Source organism: Scomber scombrus, chromosome 15 (genome assembly GCF_963691925.1).
Source record: "Scomber scombrus chromosome 15, fScoSco1.1, whole genome shotgun sequence".
NCBI classification, from domain to species: Eukaryota; Metazoa; Chordata; class Actinopteri; order Scombriformes; family Scombridae; genus Scomber; species Scomber scombrus.
Genome location: NC_084984.1, coordinates 17,731,529 through 17,750,865, shown reverse-complemented (window position 1 = coordinate 17,750,865; position 19,337 = coordinate 17,731,529). Strand labels below are relative to the sequence as shown.

The 19,337-nt window shown below is 39.3% G+C and overlaps 2 protein-coding genes across 2 annotated transcripts in view; both read left to right on the top strand.

Moving 5' to 3' along the window:
* arrdc1b (arrestin domain containing 1b) overlaps window positions 1-10,105 on the top strand; it is a 41,712-nt gene extending 31,607 nt beyond the window's left edge. The window contains exons 4-8 of the mRNA XM_062435091.1: window positions 2,343-2,497; window positions 2,821-3,003; window positions 3,549-3,725; window positions 5,709-6,171; window positions 7,073-10,105. Of these exons, the coding sequence (XP_062291075.1) occupies window positions 2,343-2,497; window positions 2,821-3,003; window positions 3,549-3,725; window positions 5,709-6,171; window positions 7,073-7,140 (1,046 nt within the window). The 3' untranslated portion in view covers window positions 7,141-10,105. The remainder of the gene's footprint in view (window positions 1-2,342; window positions 2,498-2,820; window positions 3,004-3,548; window positions 3,726-5,708; window positions 6,172-7,072) is intronic.
* A 773-nt stretch (window positions 10,106-10,878) lies between these two features.
* Window positions 10,879-17,808, top strand: slc31a2 (solute carrier family 31 member 2). Its single transcript, XM_062434920.1, has 4 exons — window positions 10,879-11,271; window positions 15,610-15,676; window positions 15,929-16,157; window positions 16,576-17,808. Exons 1-4 carry the CDS (start codon window positions 11,263-11,265, stop codon window positions 16,739-16,741), a joined length of 471 nt encoding a protein of 156 aa, XP_062290904.1. The 5' UTR covers window positions 10,879-11,262; the 3' UTR covers window positions 16,742-17,808.
* The last annotated feature ends 1,529 nt before the right edge of the window (window positions 17,809-19,337 follow it).

Here is a 19,337-nt window from a genome sequence, read left to right as displayed (position 1 = left end):
CCAGATAGTAGAAGTTAGTGCTTTGGATGAAATTGTCAATGCACCTTAATACATTTCTGATGACAAGACCATATTTTTTATTTTATTTGTACATATTTATATTTTTGTGGTTCCCTGCTGGCGACAGTCGTGGCTTAAGGTGTTATGTTTTCGGGTTGTCCATCCCCTTTTTATGAACTTGATATCTCAGGAACACCTTTAGGGAATTTGTTCAAATTTGGCTTAAATGTCCAATTAGACTTGAGGATGAACTGTTTGAATTTTGATGGTCAAAGGTCACTGTGTTTCACACACAAGATTTTGGTGGTGGTCAAGTGACCTCATATCCGTCCCATTCTTGTGAATACAATATGTCAGAAACACCTTGAGGGGATTTCTTCAAATTTGGCAACAATGTACACTTGGACTCAAGGATGACCTGATCAAAATGTGGTGGTCGAAGGTCACTGTGATCTCACCTCTGTTCCATTCTCGTAGATGCAATATCACAGGAACGCCTTAAGGGAATTTCATTACATCCGGCACAAACATCCACTATAGGACTCAAGGATGAACTGATTAGAATTTGGTAGTCAAAGGTCAAATTTAATACCTTTTTATTAGATTACTTCAAAGTCTTCACTAGAAATATTATTAGTCTGGACATACATGGATGTAAACTGCAACTTGACTGGTTGGTGGAGGCATACAACCACGGTTAAAAAAAAAGCAGTATTTCTGGTTTAGATGTACCATCCTGCTGTTACTTTGAAATTTGCTTCAGATTTGTTTATTCATGGAAAGAGTTATGATGCAAACAGAAATGATTAATGTGTTATGAATGGGGGGGAAGATTGCGTGAAGGTTGGGTGATGTACTGAAAGTATTAACAGAGCATTTCCTCCAACGAGCCCAGCCCAGTTATCTGAAGCCGAGGCATCAGGTGTTCATTTCTCACTGAGGGAACAACTAAATCTGCTCCCTCAGTGACAAATGAAGTGGAAGAGCAGTGGAAGGTGTAGGCTGAGATAAACTTAGTACAAGGACACTTAGAGGGATAAATGAGGTGGATGGCTGTATTCCAAAGTGACATGAGCTACAAGTTCAGGAAGAGAGGGGAAGAAGAGAAAAACAAAATAGATGAAAAAGTGATACGTACTATTAGATTGCTTCCGTATAACTTTTGTAGATGAATTCCTGCACAAATAAACTGATCCCTATATATTATCCTGTCCTACTGCTGATGTCTGAAATTTAACTGTCAACTGTGATCAATTTCAAAACTTTGGTACTTAGCTGGAAGGAAGGTTTTGGATGCTACCCAGTCAGTAGCCTTCAGACAGACTATCTGTAGAAATGTGTGATGCCTCTCCTGGCTAGCCAAACCTTTTTAAAAACACTGTTGCCTCCAAGCAGGATTTCTACCCACATCTAATTTCCTGTGTTTGGTGTTCTTACATCCTCATGAAGAAGACATTTTAGGGCTTTGTTTGTTGAAATTGAGATATGCATCATACCATATTCAGCAGCCACAAGCAGCTCAGTTTGGTGTGTCTCCAGGGAAAGTCAGTCTGGTGCTTCAGCCTGCTGCCAAGCTGTCTGCAACGAGGCGGCAACAACGGGTCCTGGTTAATTCTTATTGACAGCAGCAGCAGCAGCAGCAGCAGCAGCAGCAGCAGCAGCAGACTCGTCCCTGCAGCAGCCGCCGGCTCCACCAACATTACCATCTGAATGAGGCTCAGGGAATAAAAGGAATGTATTAGAATAGTGAGGGTGAGAGAGTGACTCACTTTGTATTTTGACAACACATTAATCACATTTTTCTGCATCCTGTGTGGGAATTTATATGCAGATTTGTAGGTACAGGTCACAATATCAAAACGTCTTGATTCTAATATTTTTTTCCCTCTCTTCTAGCTCTGAGCATATCTCTGTTCATGTCTGTCTTGCTCGCTCTCTCCCCAAAAAGATATTTTTATCTGACTCTTCTTAAATTTCCTGCCCTCCAGCCGTTTCCCTCCCCGTTTCCTGCACTGTCCTTTTCTCGAGTCACAAAAAACGAAGATGAGACATGAAGAATCGGTCTGAACGGCCCTTCATATCCTGTGACAGTTTTGATAGAAGTCTGACAGAAGAAGACAGTTTCCAACTCTGAAACAAGAAACTAATATAGAAGCATTTACCATTTACATCATTAAATTATTTGGAAAAGAACATGCATTAATTTTGCTTTAGCGGTTAGGGTTAGGGATATGTGGATCAGTCCGAATCAGTCCACCTGAACTGTCAGTATGTGTCCTCAGTGTCAAAGTGATGTTTGACACCCCCCCCCCCCCCCCCCCCCCCCCGTTCTCTCTCCTCAGTCGCTGTGCCGACTTCTTTCGAGGGACCCTTTGGGAAAATAGTTTACCGTGTAAGAGCAGTCATCGACACACCCCGCTTCTCAAAAGACTACAAAGCCCAGAGGCCCTTCTACCTTCTCAACCTGCTCAACCTGAATGAGGTGCCTGACATTGAGGTAAGATTGATGCACCAATCATCCTATTTTGTTATTTCTCTACTTATTTTTATCCCTTACGAACTCTTGTCATTGTGTCTTTTGATAAAGCTCTAATGCATCCTTTCATTTAATCAACCTTTATCTTGGTTGACGCTTATTTGATTTCACAGCGGAGGACATCATTCGTTTTCTCCTTTACTCCTTTGCATTGTTTACGTTCGCGTTCTCTTCCTGTCATGATTGTCCGAGATTGCAGATACTCTGGAAGTAAGCAGGAAAAGAGCTAATGAGGCAGCGCACAAACAAGCAATTTACCCCTGCGACTCTGTCCCCCCTTGCAGCATCCGAGCTACGCTGTGATCACTAAGAAGTTCAGCTACCTCCTGGTGAAGACAGGGACCCTGATGATGAAAGCTCGCAGCGACCTCAGGGGTTACATCCCCGGCCAGGTGATCAAGTTGGCCACCGAGATCCACAACAAGTCTGGGAAGGACACGGGATGTGTGCTGGCCAGTCTAATACAGGTAGCTGCTGGAATATTGAATATAATTGTTTTTCTAGCACCTTTTTCTCTTTAGGCTTTATAAGGTTTCAGATGAGTACAGAGCAAATGCAGAGAACAATGCATGAGTGGAAAGAACTAAAGAAAATATAAGGTGGAAAATGTGCAACGCAACACTTAACAGAGGGCCATAAACATCACCCAGCCTCTTCAACACAAAGGCCTGCATCTTCATAGTTTTTGCCTGCTCCCAAATACCAATATGAGTGCAGTGACTGTGCACTGCCCCCTGGATATTTCCATTTTTGAGGGTATTGACCTTTTAGAGATGTATCATAAATTTCCGCTGGTACTCCGGAGCTTCAAACATAACCATTCATAGAAGTAATCCTTTCATGTGGATGCACATAAAATCTCTATAACACAAGATAACAGTAATAGAGTTTTCCTTGATCCATTTCAAAAGAACGTTTTTAGCTCGCAATAAGCTAGAGGTAGATGAAGTGGTTGGAAGTCGTTATCAGATCTTTTTATGTCTGGGTATCTTTTTTTTCCCCTTCATACCAGAAAGTGACCTATAAGACAAAGCGGCCTCTGTTTGACCTGCGGACCATTGCGGAGGTGGAGGGAGCTGGAGTGAAAGCAGGAAAACACGCAGAGTGGAGGGAGCAGATCATTGTCCCTCCTCTTCCTCAGTCAGCGCTGGCCTGCTGCGGCCTCATAGATATCGACTATTTCATTCAGGTCTGTGTGTGTGTGTGTGTGTGTGTGTGTGTGTGTGTGTGTGTGTGTGTGTGTGTGTGTGTGTGTGTGTGTGTGTGTGTGTGTGTGTGTGTGTGTGTGTGTGTGTGTGTGTGTGTGTGTGTGTGTGTGTGTGTGTGTGTGTGTGTGTGTGTGTGTGTGTGTGTGTGTGTGTGTGTGTGTGTGTGTGTGTGTGTGTTTCAAACACTACATGATGACAGCTTTAAAAGTTGTCACAACACGATTGGACTTATCCTCTGGACTTCGAGGGTTCATAGTATTTTATTGTATTGTTTGTTACTTTGAGTACTTTAAGGACACAAGTCCCTGTTTATTTGTTCCTGCTGGTACCTGTATAAATTCAGCATATAGATATACAGTCAAGGGCCACTTCATTAGGTACACCTGTGCAATCTAATTCAATCCAATACAACAGCTCTGCTATAAATTCTTCTGTTTTAAAGTGAGTTACTGAGGTCGTACTAAGTGGTGGTGGCGTACTGAGATGCATTTTATTGACTGGTGTTCCTCATATTTTGCCCTCCTAATGTATGTTAATGGAGTGGGCAAAATATTAGGAACACCATTCAATATAATACAACCTAGTACATCACCATCACCCACTATGTGACCTCAATAACAAACATAATACTGAAATAGTGAAAATGTATAAGCTTCATAAATGCAGAATCTATAGCAGAGCTGTCTATTGGATTGCATTAGATTGCACAGGTGTACCTAATGAAGAGGCCAGTGAGTGTATGTCAAGACTTGTTGTTCCTGTGTGGCATAGATTTTTAGCTGCTACAACAGAACCATATTTTTTAGCTACTGAAACCAGTGAATTATTAATGACACTCACTTATTATAAACTCTTGTAAATTGATATTATTGAAATATAGTGATTATTACTTGGCTATTTCTGTTTTTTCTTGTGGATCAATTGTTTTGCAGCCTTGCTTTTTTCCCTTTTTTGACAGCTTTCCAATCACATTTATAAAAGTAAATGTTGAAGAAGCTAAGGATGTTCAGCATTTGTGTAAATGCAAACACTTATCATCTTTTAATTTTATTTTTTTGGGGGGGCACCATTAAACTACAAAAAAAACAACAGTGGTGCCCTGAGGTCCTTCTGGTTAAGATGCATAATGTACAAAATTATCAAATAAAGGCAAAACAAATGCCATAAAAGTCATAACTACTCTATAAAACTATTAAATTCAATGCAGGCTCAATCAGCAGCAGATGGCAATGAATATGAATGTTTATAGCAGGCAATTCACCTTAGTCACATTTGTATCTAGAAAGAGCACATTATATTTTTCTTTCCTCCTTTTTATGCAAATTGAATTTTATGGACTATACTTGGTGCTTAATTCATTAGTCCATCTCTCAGTATGTTTTAAGCTCATGCCCTGTCTGTGACTGTCATCCTAAAGCCCCTATTAGTTACTATTGAAGATTTAGATCTTCAATAAGGTTTTTTTTTTTGTTTTTTTTACAGATTTGTGACTTTCATTTAAATAAGTTTATAAATCTATAGTTTAATTTTCAAAAGAAAAAAAGGCAAAATAATTTATTTAAACTTTAGGCTTTTTTGTGCAAATGTTCCTTAAACAGGAGTAAATGGTGCATTTGTTGGGGACTATTTATCTATTTTTCAGCTGTGAAATCCATATTTAGGACTCTATTGAATGTCCATTGTGTCAGGGCGGTGTACATGTATATACAATCTTTTTAAACAAGTTACCACCCAAAGTTTATTTCCCCATGAATCCAAAAATAGTACTTCCACGTCCTTCACAGGAGATTAGGTTCTCATAGCTAAAATAGCAAAAGCAAAAATAAAGAAATTATTATGCAAATGGTTAATTTTTAAGGAAAAACAATAAAAAAGATGGTAATGGCCCCTAATTATATTAAAACATAAATTTAAAATGGGATTGAGGCCTGTGCTCTGTTAATATGTCAGTATTTGTGTTACAGGTGTCACTAAAATCTCCAGACACAATCGTCACTCTGCCCATCTACATCGGGAACATCGCTGTGAACTTGTCTCCGTCGAGGCCCGTGCCCACCAGTCCGGTCCACTGCGGCGCAGGCATGGCACCCGGCGCGGCAGGGGTGACACCCAGCGCCCCGCCAGCGGAGGAGGAGCTGGAGGAGGGGTTGTGTGCAGGTGGTGTTGCCAGCGAGGAGATTCCCACCAAGAGTCACTCACAGCAGGATCCCTCAGGTCAGCCGGTCACCATGTCCCCGAGCGCCTTCAGTCACGCCCCCGGTGCGGCGCTGCCACCCGGCCACAGACGACCCGACGCGCCAGCTCCCCTGTTCTGTGTGTCCACGGGGGCCACCATACCTTTTTTCACAGAGGGAAATGTCACTCCTATCCCAACTTCCTGTTCTCTCATTCTCCCTCCAGAGTACAGCAGCTGGGACTACCCTCACGGTTAGATCTTCATACCATCCTGCACAACAACACACAGATAAACACATACACAGATGCATGCTGGGACATTGAGTACACAATGTCAGTTTAAGTAAATATTTTTCACCAGAGTCAAATCGAGCAACAAGTTCTCTCTAAAACCAGATAAACCTGATGTTCAGTCAGCATTTCATTCCTATTGATACACCTTAATAAGACAAACACAGAAGTAATCTTACAATCACCTTGCTCAAATCACGGAGCTGTAGATGCAAAGTTATGTCCCTTTTAACACAGACAAAACCTGTATGTGCTCCCACGCATTCATGAAAACTCTGTAATACAACTTTCTAATCATAGAAATGTCCTGACAAGGCCAAAATTGGCCAGAATGTCCTGGAAAACAACCAGGTATCTGTAAATAGTTTCAGGTTGCACTTTGACTTGTTACAAGCACAACATTGTTTTATTGCTAATGTCCCCAAAATGGCTCACAGCTGAAATTACAGTTCTGTTTACAGATGATGTAAAATTGAGATCTTGGAGCTCCAGTTATGTTTTGTAATGTTTTAAACATTTTGGTATGTTAAGAGCTGTTAAATGCCTCTGAGGCTAGTTAGGGAAGACAACTACTTTTAAAATTCAAACGAATGCAAATTCAATTACATGTGCACAAAAGACAGAAAGGGCGTACCCCAAAAAATGACAGTAAGATTTATAACACAGTACAAATGCAGGTCTGTATGCATTTTCCTTTTTATAAATCAAAGTCAACCTAGAGTATAAGAGTAGATTTTCCTTTATGCTAGAATATGGACAGAAACATGCTTCACATTTTCATATAGACTGACGAAAGAATGACAACATTTGCTGACCTACAGATACTGTATTACTGACTCCTTTTTTTGCCTGTGTGTTACAGAGCCCCCACCCACTTATGAGGAAAGCTGCAGTAGCGCCAACTCCAGTTTCAACAGCAGCAGACAGTAGAGAAAGTGATGAACCATCATGGTCTAATCCCACCCACAACTGTCTGCACTTGCCTCTGGACAAATCAGGATGGAGAGACGCTGGGTGAAAGAGTGTGGAAGAAAACTCCAACACTCCATCTCCTCAAAGATTGTTATTTGTCCTCTATAAGTAGAAAAGGGATCATATCTTATATCGAATATAAGAATTTTAATTTCACCTCATATCCCACCAGGCAGTGTCAGACAGAGCGGGTGAACATCACTGTGCCTAAAAGAAGCATTTTGGATTATCACATTTAGAATATTCAGTGATTTGTTGGACCCCATTGGAGCAGGGTAAAATCCTCATTTTTCCATGAATTGTTGCATATATGATGCTTTGAACATCTTTTGGGTCTAGGGAGGGTCACGTTTGAAAAGACCAAACCTTGGCCTTTTTTTGTAGCGCTGTTCCAAATGTGCACTTGTCATCGTGGTCCTGTCTGTTTGTGTCTCAGTTTGTCCTCGTCATCGGTGTGGATGAGTTGTCTTCATTCTGGATTTCAAGAGGTGCACTTAGAGCCACAGGTCGTAGTCTGTCTGTAAAACTACTTAAAATCCCTTTAGGCCCCTTGGAGGATTTTTCTCTGACTTTAGCATCTCTAAAATTATTCTGATGGTTTAAGTCTTTGTTTGAAGAAATATGAGGCACTGCTTCTACAGTGTACTGGAAATCTCCAAACACAAAGGGGCTTTAAAGTCAAGCTGCAACTAACAATTATTTTCTTCATCGATTCATCTATCGAATATTTTCTTGATTAATAGATTAGTTCTTTGGTCTATAAGATGTCAGAAATGATGACAAATTTTAATCATTGTTTCCCAAAACCCAAGATGCGACCTAAAATGTTGCTGGAAACAGAAAACTTTGTCATTTTCTGTTAAAAAATGACTCAAAACTATTTTGAATAGTTACTTAACAGCTGATTAATTTGTTTTTTTTTTATCAACTAATTAAATAATTGTTTCATTTGTACTTTAAAGATAAAGATTGTGTCTAAAGGAAACCTCTCAGTTGTGTAACTTGAAACACAAGCAGCAGCAAACACAAAATACAATACAAACTTTTCTGTTTATTTCTATGTTTTAATTGACATGAAGAAACCAATTGGAATATTACATAGGCCTATATATATACACAAGTATTTTTGTCATAATTTATGTTGATTAACTAAAATTGAACACATGACACAAAAATATAAACATGCATTGAATCTGTGTACCGCCACCCTGTGTTGGCTCATAAAAAACGGTTTTGCTTTAACACCAGTTTTGTATTCAGGGGATAGTTTGTCTGCAGAATCAGATGAGACTCATTTTTGCTGCAGCTGGACCTGTAGACTTCAGTACTGACACTGTCTGTCTCTGCCATCTTGTGGTCAGTACTGGTTTAAGCTGTAGCTCAACCTGCACCTAGGGCTGGATATTATCACCAATGCAAACTGCTATAACTGAGTCATTCATTCTGCGATGCACCAACAAAGGTCTGCGGTGTAAACTTAGATCTTATTTTTCTGTGATTTTTTTTGTTGAGCAGAAATTGATATTCTTTTTGTGTGTGTGGCATCACATCTTTTCAGTCTCTGTCTGGATGAGATTGTTTGTTGTTGTTTTTCTCCTCTTTGTTGCCTTAACTTTCTTTATTGTTACATTAGAGAGATGAGAATCTTTAGAAATTTCATTCGGTGCGCATGATGAACACACGTGCACAACACAGCACTTTTGACAATTTGAGTGCGTCGGTTTCTATGAGTGTGAGCATCTACTGTACATATCGTGTGTATGAGTGTGTGTCTGTAAAATATAGCTGTCTGTTCTTTCTGCTTACTTGGACCAGATAAAGTCACCTCCAATCTGTTTCCAGTCAAAAAAACAAAAACAAGCGCTGGGTGATAAAACATTCAACTGAATGACACTTGTGTTATGTGAGCAAATTGCAATTTAAAACTAAATTAGATCCTAAAGTTTTGGCTAACCAATTTGGTTATTTTACATATGATTTTGCATATATGTGTCATATTATGGTAAAAGGAAAAAAAAGTCAATTTACGATAATGATTTTTACCATATCACTCAGCCCTCCTGTGCTGTAAAAGCATCAGCACATATTCATTTGAAACTGAGGATCTGCAGTACTGAATGTTTGTGTCGCTATTGATGTTATTGTCTTATTTTACCAAGTCTAGTTAACTTTTAATCCTGTGAATTTAGGGGAGGGGGGGAAATACAGCGCTGGTTTTGGCTTCTGGCAGACAATCTTGCAATATGCTTTCCAGAATTTGTCGTTTTATGAGACACATCAGCTGATATTTCCACACACAAACTGAATTTACTGTTAGGACTCTGACAGTCACCCTAACTACAATATCCTGGCTCTACTTTAATGTGAATGCATGCCTTAAACAATCTGGATTCCCGCCGCCCCCTTACAGAAGCCTGCGATGGACCTTTCTTTTTCGTCATGGAGGATGTGCTCATGAACCTCTCTCTGTTTTGTGTCCTGTGGACTGTGCCAAGTGCACTTGATGTATACAAATGTAGCTTTTAAACAGCAAGGACTGTTTGGACCTGTTTTAAAATTTTTATTGTTTTAGAAAATATGTGCAATTCCTGTCACCACCAAGAAGGCTGCAGCAGCAGCAGCAGCAGTAGCAGCAGCTTGGTTCCCTGAAGTCATTTCACGCTGCCTTTATTGTTCCTGATTCTGTTAAACTCCTTTTCACCAAAAGGTACTATAGCTTTATGAAGCCCCACTTGTTTTGTGCTCTTTTTTTCATTATTTCTCCCTCACACATTGATGAGTGGCGTCTGGTTTTGTATTTTTCTACTTGTAAACTGTTTACAGGTGCAGTATGCAGATACTAATAGTAGCACCTCAATCAGTAAATGTAATATTTCAACCTACAGCGCAGAATCAAAGTTGTACTATATAGTATAACAATAAAATGATCAGACATGTGTTTTGGTGTTTTTGTGCAGTCAGCTTTGTATTTCTGAAATGGGAATGTGCAGAAACCGAGAGCATCATGGCAACCATGTATATTTAGTTTCATGAAAGTGATTAATTAAATATTCTATAATTTCTGGAATATATGTTTTCAACTGGAAGAATCTTCAAATCGAAGAGGGAGGGGTGAATATATTGAGAGATTGTACTTAGCATTAAACAGTGAGAGGACCTTTTTCACAGAAGACATGATGATGTGTAAGAGGAGGGAAAAAGTATAAGTGTAAATAATAACATTAATGATCGCTATATCCCATTATCTGCTTCAGTTTCAGGATCTATTGTGCATGTTGGTTCACTGTCACACTGTCATGGCTTACTGGGCCACTTCACTAGAATGGAGCCGTTAATGTTATTAATTGCCTCTGTGCTTTTCCTACTGTGACCACTCAAATTGTCTGCTGTGAAATAGGCCTATAATTAATATTTTTGCAGTTTAAATCCTTTGTAGGACATAAGGTGAGGTAACAACATAATTTGTATTTGTAATTGTATTGTAAAGATTATCATTTCATTTATTGTTGTTTTGTAGCTTGACTAAACATTTCTTACAGAGAGTAACAATAAGAGTTGCAATGATAGAGGCCGGAACTTCACGAGTGCCCCTCGGCCAGAGCTCTGCCCTCGGCTATCTCCGTCTGTCACGTGACGCGAGACCGAGTAAACAAAGCGGTGTCTTGTGCGCATGCGTGGCAGCGAATATATAAAAAGGCTACATTCATCAGCTAAAGTTAGCCAACAATTGATTTTAATGCTAATGTTTATCAGTTAGACTTTGCTACACGCATTCCACTCTGTGTGGACGGTGACATTTGGTTTTCCGGACGACTGGAATAAGATTTAAATCACTATTTCGACTTTATTCGCAGCTGCTGAAAAACTGCACTAACCGTCAGCCATCTGTGGCGGCGTCATTCCGCTACAGTGAGAGTCGCTGGGTCAGCTGCGACTAATAATGTGGTACAGTGTCGAGAAATGACTCGCACTTCACTGCACCGTAACGGCAACTGCAAGTTAGCCCGGCTGTGAGCCGCCCATGATGGAGAAACGGAGTCAGTAACCAGTGAAACTATCGTGTTTGCCTCCAAGTTCAAGATGATGTCCGTGAGTAGTGTGTTTGCACTCTATCACAATGTGTGTGTTGAATAAGTTGCTCTGCATTTGATATATCTCAGCCTGTTAAAGTGTGGCGTTGAGTAACGTTAAATCGGTGTGCGTGGAAAAACAAGCGAGGAGACCATTAATGACTGAGAACTGCTGTTTTGACCATAATAGACTAATATTAATATTATACACAAACAAACACTGCACCTATGTTGGACTGGTTAACACTAACTAACCCATTGAGTATGTTTGTATGCAAAAGTTTGGCCCCTTGACAAATAACATTCAGGTTATTTATTTAATTGAAAAAATTGTAACACAGACTCTTTAAGATGTAACACAGTCTCTTTAGGATATGGAAACAAACAACACTATTTTCAAACATGAATGCATAATTACCTTTTTATCTCAAAACTGAACACAAATTAAACAACAGCTGTCAAACGCTTTTTGTAGCCAGCTAAAAGTCTTTCAGTTCTTGTATTTGGGACTTTTCTCCCATTCTTCCTTTTCAAAAGTCTTCTAGCTCTGCAGTATTCGTGAACTGTCATTCATGCACAGCTGTTTTATGATTAACCCTCAGATTTTCAGTTATGTTTAAATCAGGGGATTGTAAGGGCCACTCCAAACCTTCAGCTTGCGTCTCTTGAGGTAGTCTATGGTGGATTTGGAGGTATGTTTAAGATCATCATCCTGTCCCATTTTTCTTTTCAGCTTCAGCTTATTTTTTCTTTCATAGACAGCAGGATGTCTGCTTCCACAATTTATGGGTATTTAGTGGAAGCCATTCTTCGCTCCATGTGTTTCCTGTGCCACAATAGATGAGAGATCGACCGCTCTACTTAACAACTGGCAATATGTTCTTTTCATGAAATGTTGCCCATTTTTTCTGCAACACACATTAGCTGATTGTCGCCAAACAGTTCTATCTTGACTTCATCAGTGCAAAGTACACGTCTCCAAATTGCATCAGGCTTCTGTAGGTTGCATTCATTGCATTCTTCTGACTTTGGATTTTATGATGAAGTAGCAGTGAAGGTTTTCATCTACTGACACTTCCCGTAGGTCTAGTTTGTGCAAGCATGCACCACCACTCCTGAGTCTTCCTGCATCTTTTTTTGCAGTCAAACAGGGGCTTCGCTTATGAACAGTTCTGAAGAGTTTTCTTGGTCTTGCAGATGTCATCTTGACCTCCAAAGCCTACCTAAATTGTTATCTCTTAGTCACACTGTGGAAACAGCAAGCTGACAACACTTTGCTACCTTCTTGTTGCCTTCCCCTGTTTAGTGTGGATCAATAACTTTCATTTGTAGGCTTACACAGCTGCTTAGAGGAACCCAGTGCTCACACATGATTTAAAGAGTCAGATTATTGGTGAAGCTTTGAAACTGGAACCAGCTGGCATATTCTAATGACAATTGTTGACAAGCCTCAGGCCTAACAAGCTGATTAAGGTTTGAGACCTTGTAAAAAGAATCTGAGACTAAATTCTTGGTTTGGTGCCCAAACTTTTGCATACGACTGTACCTGTCACAGCTTGAAAAGCGTAATTATAAAACCAAAAGGCTTTGTGCCTATTTAACTAGGCCTGAGCAATGTTTTCCAATCGCATTTTACTCTCATAGTGCATATATTTGCACTGGCCCTTTAATTGGGACAACATAATTTTGTAAAAACAATAACATGTTAGGATCATATCATGATTTGATTGCATTAGAAGTCCATATACTTTATATAGAGGGATTGCCCTGTGCTACATGTAATCAATTTATACCACATATACTTCACATGATTTTTTCTGGCCTTTTTCAAGGTTAATATTAGCTTTTTTAACATGTTACTTCTTCTGTTCAGGCAGCCATAAATGTTTAGTATACAGGAGCAAACCTGCATTGAATTGAGAAGCCAAAAACAAACAATGTTTCATCAATATTTTATAGCTTCTGCAAAATCCTTTTCACTTTTGTTACTGACAGAAACGGCAGCCAAAGACATGTAAAACATGCTTGCAGAATGCTTGGTGACGCGACCTGAAACATGTATAAACACAGATACAAGCTGCAGAGTGTACTGAGGGTGTTTGTAGTAGAAGCACTGCACTCGTGGTTTGCAGGCCCAGCGTTCACCTGGCAAACATGTATCTAGTTTTCTCTAGCAGCTTTAAAGATAAGCTCACAATCATCACCCTGCATGGCCTTGAATGACATTGTTGACTCAAATTGTCAGTATTTGACTTTCTCTGTCTCAAACGCTCCCGTCCTCTTGATCACTAGATCATTTCGCTTTGACCTTGTACCGTTTTTTTCAATGTTAAAATTGTTCACGTGTGTCTTGCAGTAAAAGAAGCGTCTGCACATTTGACATCTAAAGAATGGGATTTTAATGAAGTGGGTAAAACTAAAAGTGGCATTAAGTTATTATCTTTCACTTTCCAGCAGAAACAGATTTTCTTCTTTTCCAGCTGACACATTTTTTAATTAAAAGGTTAACTTGACGAGCCAGATATAGGATCTTATTTTTGTAGGGCATTTTACTTCCCAGGTTATTGCTGAGATGTGGGAACATGGTGACATCCTGAAATGAAACCCAACAGGGCGTAAACCACACACAGTCAGATGAGACGGGTTGTAACCGAACCCAGCTGTTAGATAAACATATTTGTAAGAGAAAACAAAGGTGAATTGTAGAATTATTACCCAGTGTTCATGTTTCTTGCCCCATTGGACTGTTGTAATGATGTCAGCGTGTTCACACATCAGCATTTAACTCCGTAAGCAAGTTACTGAATCACTATGACTGGTAGAAATGAACCTAAGACGGTAAAAGCTAAGTTGTCCTTTCTTTGACTTTTAATTTGGTGTTTAATTAGGCAGGTGGACAATGAAGAGTGACAGGAAATATGAGATGTGATAGTCAAAGAACCTGTTGTGTGTTCTACACCTCAGTAGAGCCGCAACGATTAGTCAGTCAAAATACTTTAATTACCAACTCTTTTGATGATTCATTTATTGTTTTGAGCCTTTTTTTTTTTTTTGAGAAAACAATGTCCACATCTTCTTGTTCCAGTTCCTTAAATATGAATATTTTCTGGTTTCTATGATAGTAAACTGAATATATTTCAAAATGAGACATTTGAAGTTGTATCTTTGGCTTTGGGAAAACAGTGATCAACATTTTGACATTTTACAGACCAAACGACTAATTGATTAATAACGAAAACAATTGACAGAGGAATTGATGATTTAATAATAATAAAATCAGCGTTATTTCCAGCCCTATGTATCAGACTCGTACAGTACGAAGACGTCTCAAGCTTTTAGTTTCCTATGATGGAGAAGGACTACACAGTGGCATCCCATAAACTAGAGCTGCAGCATAGTTTCTTTATTAGAAAATGTCAGTAGACAGTTGAGAGAAATGCCTTTCACATTCTTCCAAATCCTAAATTGATGCCCTCACATTGCTTTTTTTATCCAGGCAGCAGCGCAGAACACCAAAATATACATTTATTATCCTATAAAACAGAGAGAATCAGTAAATCCTCATATTTGAGAACCTGGAACTAGACTGTTTGGCCTGATAAAGGATAGACGATTGTCTATGTATAATTATTCTGCGATCTGCACTCGTGCAAGGGCGAACGGTGAATTAACAGGGAAGTGGACTGAGAGCCAGCCTGGCAGGAGCTGGGACACACATACACATAAACAGTACATTCCTCTGTCAGTCACACATCGACACCAGCAGCACAGAACACAGTGTGCTTTTGTGGGGACAATGCTGCGGTCGTATTTAAGATCAGCTGAACAGATATTTAGTTTGGAACGGAGAATTTTTCAATTTGAAGGAATCCAAAAATTATACATGGAACTAAGGAGCTTTTGTCCGGCACGCAAATAGTAATGATTCCTAAAATAAAACTGAGAACAGAAGAAATGAAACACCTCTTCTTCCAGGATTGCTTAGTTTTCTTCAGTCAAAAAAAATCCCCCACAAGTTCCACAGAATATTATGTCTATCTTTTCTTTTACCCATTCTGCTCATGTTACTTGTTCTTACGTTTGGAGTCACCGCACCAGAAAATGAAGGAGAGGACTGATCAAAGAGCAGTGCAGTAAGTCCTCAGTCTTGGATGACTGATCTTAAAGGGGAGGGAGGATGATGTCAGCGCTGTTGTAACACCTGGTCCTGCATTAATTATGTTTCCCCCAATTGGAAAGGCACCTTTGTTCTTTATTTTTTAGACTAAATTACAGTCTGCTTGGAAGACCGGCAGTCAGGCAGTGAACAGCACAAAGAAGTTGAGAGGTTTTAAGTTGTCTCCTGTTTGTCTTTCAGATGACCTTTGGGGTGTCGAGTAGTGTTACGCTGCTGTTTGACTTCTGGGATGTGCACGGGCCTGCAGGTAAAGAACAGCACCTTCACTTCAGGGAAGCAATACACTATGATATCTTTCCTGGTAGTAAGAACCAGTTCATCTGGTTAATACATACCATACATAATATGAAGATAAGTCAAACATTTGTTAATAACTGATGGGGAATTTATGAAAGTGAATTGGTGCAGAGACTACTTAATGAGTAAGAATATGAACAGTATGTAAATGTTAAACACTTTTAATAAATTAATAGTGTTTATGTTGTTTCTGTGTCTGCAGGTATGGTGCTGTCAGTGTTCGTGGTGTTGCTGTTGACAGTCTTCTACGAGTTGCTCAAAGTGTGGAGGGTGTGGTTGAGCTGTCACTCCAAGCTGGCTGAGCCGCAGTCGTCGTACGCCATCACCCAGTCCCACCGCACCGAAAGCAGCTCCGTGCTAGAGAGCAGCCCCTCCGAATCCTCACTGACCCCCATAGATTCACCAAGTCCAGCTCCCAGCACCAGGAATAGGTCAGGGTCTTTGAAAGCAGATTCAAATGGAAAAATCCACCCAAAATCCTTTAAAGAGTTGAATTCTTTGAGCTTTTTGGAACCGTATTAAGCAGTTTGGTGGTCAATCAATCAAACATGTAGAGTGTGAGATTTCTGATTATTTTCTGGGCTTTCTATTGGTTGTTTATTGTTTTCTTTTTGATTCTGTGCATCTGTGCACGAGTTACAATGCACATTGACCCCGCTATCTGTTGTCACCTATTCTGACAATAATTGATAACCCAAAACAGTTTGTTACACAGGCAAAATGTAACATCTCAAACACCTTGACAGACTGAATGTACAGCATTAAGATTAGTATAAATTATTTGAGCTGTGTGATCTTCTCATCTTGATGGTATTTAACTATTGAATTTCTATGGTTTTTCATCCTCAGCTGGTTGCTGCACGGTGTCCAGACGGTGCTCCACATGCTGCAGGTGTCTCTGGGCTACATGCTGATGCTGTGCGTCATGTCCTACAACACGTGGATCTTCCTCGGGGTCATTGTGGGCTCCGTCCTCGGTTATTTCATCTCTTTCCCTCTGCTGGGTCAGATGTGACGGCATGGACAGAGATCAAAGGCGGCTGGTTTTTGGTCTCTTGATATAGAAGGATCGCGTACCCTGGAATCTAAATGGAAAACTACTTGAGGGACTATAGCTACAGTTAATATTTGGGAATTACTGTTGGAGCATGAAAGGGTGAACTCCCTCTATTCTACGCTAATGCACAAAACTCATCAGGATGTGGAAGCTGACATTTTCATGCAAAAAAATCATCACCTGTTTCAGTCTTCAATCTCTGATTTCTCAGTTTGGGACTCAGGTTTTTTAGATTTCACACACTTTAATCTCTGGAAATACAAAGACACAAGGCCTTGACCAAAGGGACGCGTATGATTTCATTATTACCACTAGCTGATTCTTCTGTGTTAAACCCAAACAAGTGAGTAATGCTTGTGAAAAATGGGAGCAGAGGAATGCCTGCCTGTAACTCTTAACCTTTCTATTATTTATCCCAAAACTGTCTAGATTAGATTTGAAGAGGTGAAACATCCATACCAGTAGAGCTAAGAGATGGATTAAGTAGTTGTCTGTAGTTTGGGGAATATTCTGATAGTGATTTCATGTTTTTGTGGTCAATACTGACAGACGTTTATAGCTACTAACAGCTCACTGTATTTTTAGGAGGTATGACACTACAGGTGATTCAAAGATAGAAAAAGGATATCTCTGACAATGTTGCTGAAACTTATTAAATTGTCTGTGTAATTGCAGTGTTATGAAGTGAAACTTTAAAGCAGAACAGCACTTTAGAGATTTACAGTCAGAGGTCATAAGACGGTTTGAGGAACTGACTCAATCATATGATTTGTGCTTGTAAACCCAGCTGATGTGTCAACTAACTGACCAGTCATTCTCATACGCCCATCAGAGGAGGGTGAATGTGGTTCATGTGGTTCTGTGGCAATCATTTACAAACCACAAACCTACAAAGAAGAAGAAAAGTTTGAGTGCCTTGAAACTGAGTTTTCAAATGTGTTTTGTGAGGATTTAAAACTACTATTTTTTTAATTGATTCTGACTATAAAAAAACTAAACAATATTAAAAATATATGTGTAATTTTCTCAGTGATGGTTTTCTGTCAAATCTTGAAAGACTTTGATGACAATAATAAAGAATAGTTGATGAAATATTTTTTATTCATCCATATATTTTTAAAATATATTTCAGGACAATAAAACTACTAAAAATACAAGTCAAAGAGAGCTGCTGACAACCAGAGAGGTTTTATAATAAATAAACAGGAGAAGGTGACAGTGGTCCTCGATTAAAAGCAATGGTTCTTAGGAATAGCTCTAAAGGCAACAGACATAACAGATGAATCAAATGTGCCTTTCATACAGCGGCAATAGGTGATTTCACAACAGGAGACTGACTCATAAAAATGAGGGGATTCTCAGCATTAAGTTCCAACTTGTTCTGTTGACAACAGCTGATACAGAAGTTAAAATAAGTCACCCATTAAAAACACGGAGTAGCACTTTAATTTACAAGTTATGAAATTTCATATAATTTCCTAGAAAAAACTGAGTAGTAACTTCAAAGTCACAGGAAGGTTCCTAGAGAGGACATTTGGCACAATAATTGGGAGACATAAAAAATGTACATTTGTTTACCTAAAATTGTCCTCTCTCTCTCCATACTGTAAATGGAAGACAGTTACCTCTATGTTCTCTGCATATACAACACCTATTGTATTTCATGTCTGTTTTGGAGGGAGAGATCCTTTTTTTAAGCCATGCTAGCAGAGTGGCTCAATGGATTGTAATGCCAGTCAATATATCCGTCAGTCAGCTGGTTGGCTTTGGTCCAGACTACGATATCTCAACAGCTAAGATTGGTTGCAGTGAAATTCGTGAGTAGTGACTTTGTTCATCCTTTGTAATCACTTTGGCGATCCCCTAACTTTTCATTTAACAACACCATCTGGTCTACATTTTAACTTGTCGAATACTCTCAGAGTTACTTAGCCTCAGCTGTACTTTGTGTTAAGCATTCATTAGCATATGTTAGCATGCAAACACACTAAACTTAGAGGGTTAACATGGTAATCATTATACCTGCTTAGCATCAGTATGTAAGCAATGTAATTGTGAGCATAATGCATGCTGACGTCATTCGGTGTTATCTGAAGTGAAGGTCTAAGGATCTACGATGCTGTCTGTTGTACAGATTATAAAGCTTTTAGGTAAATTTGTGACTTCTGATTTTGGGATATATAAATAAAACTAACTTGACCTAACAGTGTGGTGGTAAACTTATATTATAACTTGTATAGTAATTCAATTTAATTGCTAGCGTAATACAGTTAGTAGAAGGCATTTCTGCTGAACATGCTAAATGCTACATTTGTCAACAGCCAAGCGTACAATATGAAGCATTCCTTTAAAGGAAAACACCTGTATGTTTATTAATGCAACTGAACTACTCAAACTCAAATATCTGTATCAGATCATTGCTTTTGTCATTCTTTTTTTTCTCCTTTCACTTTCCTTATACTTAGCAACAACTTACATACACATACTTCTCTCCAGAAAACTTCCTAGGAAACTATACAGACACATAAAATAAAGCGTCACCAAAGATTGTGGG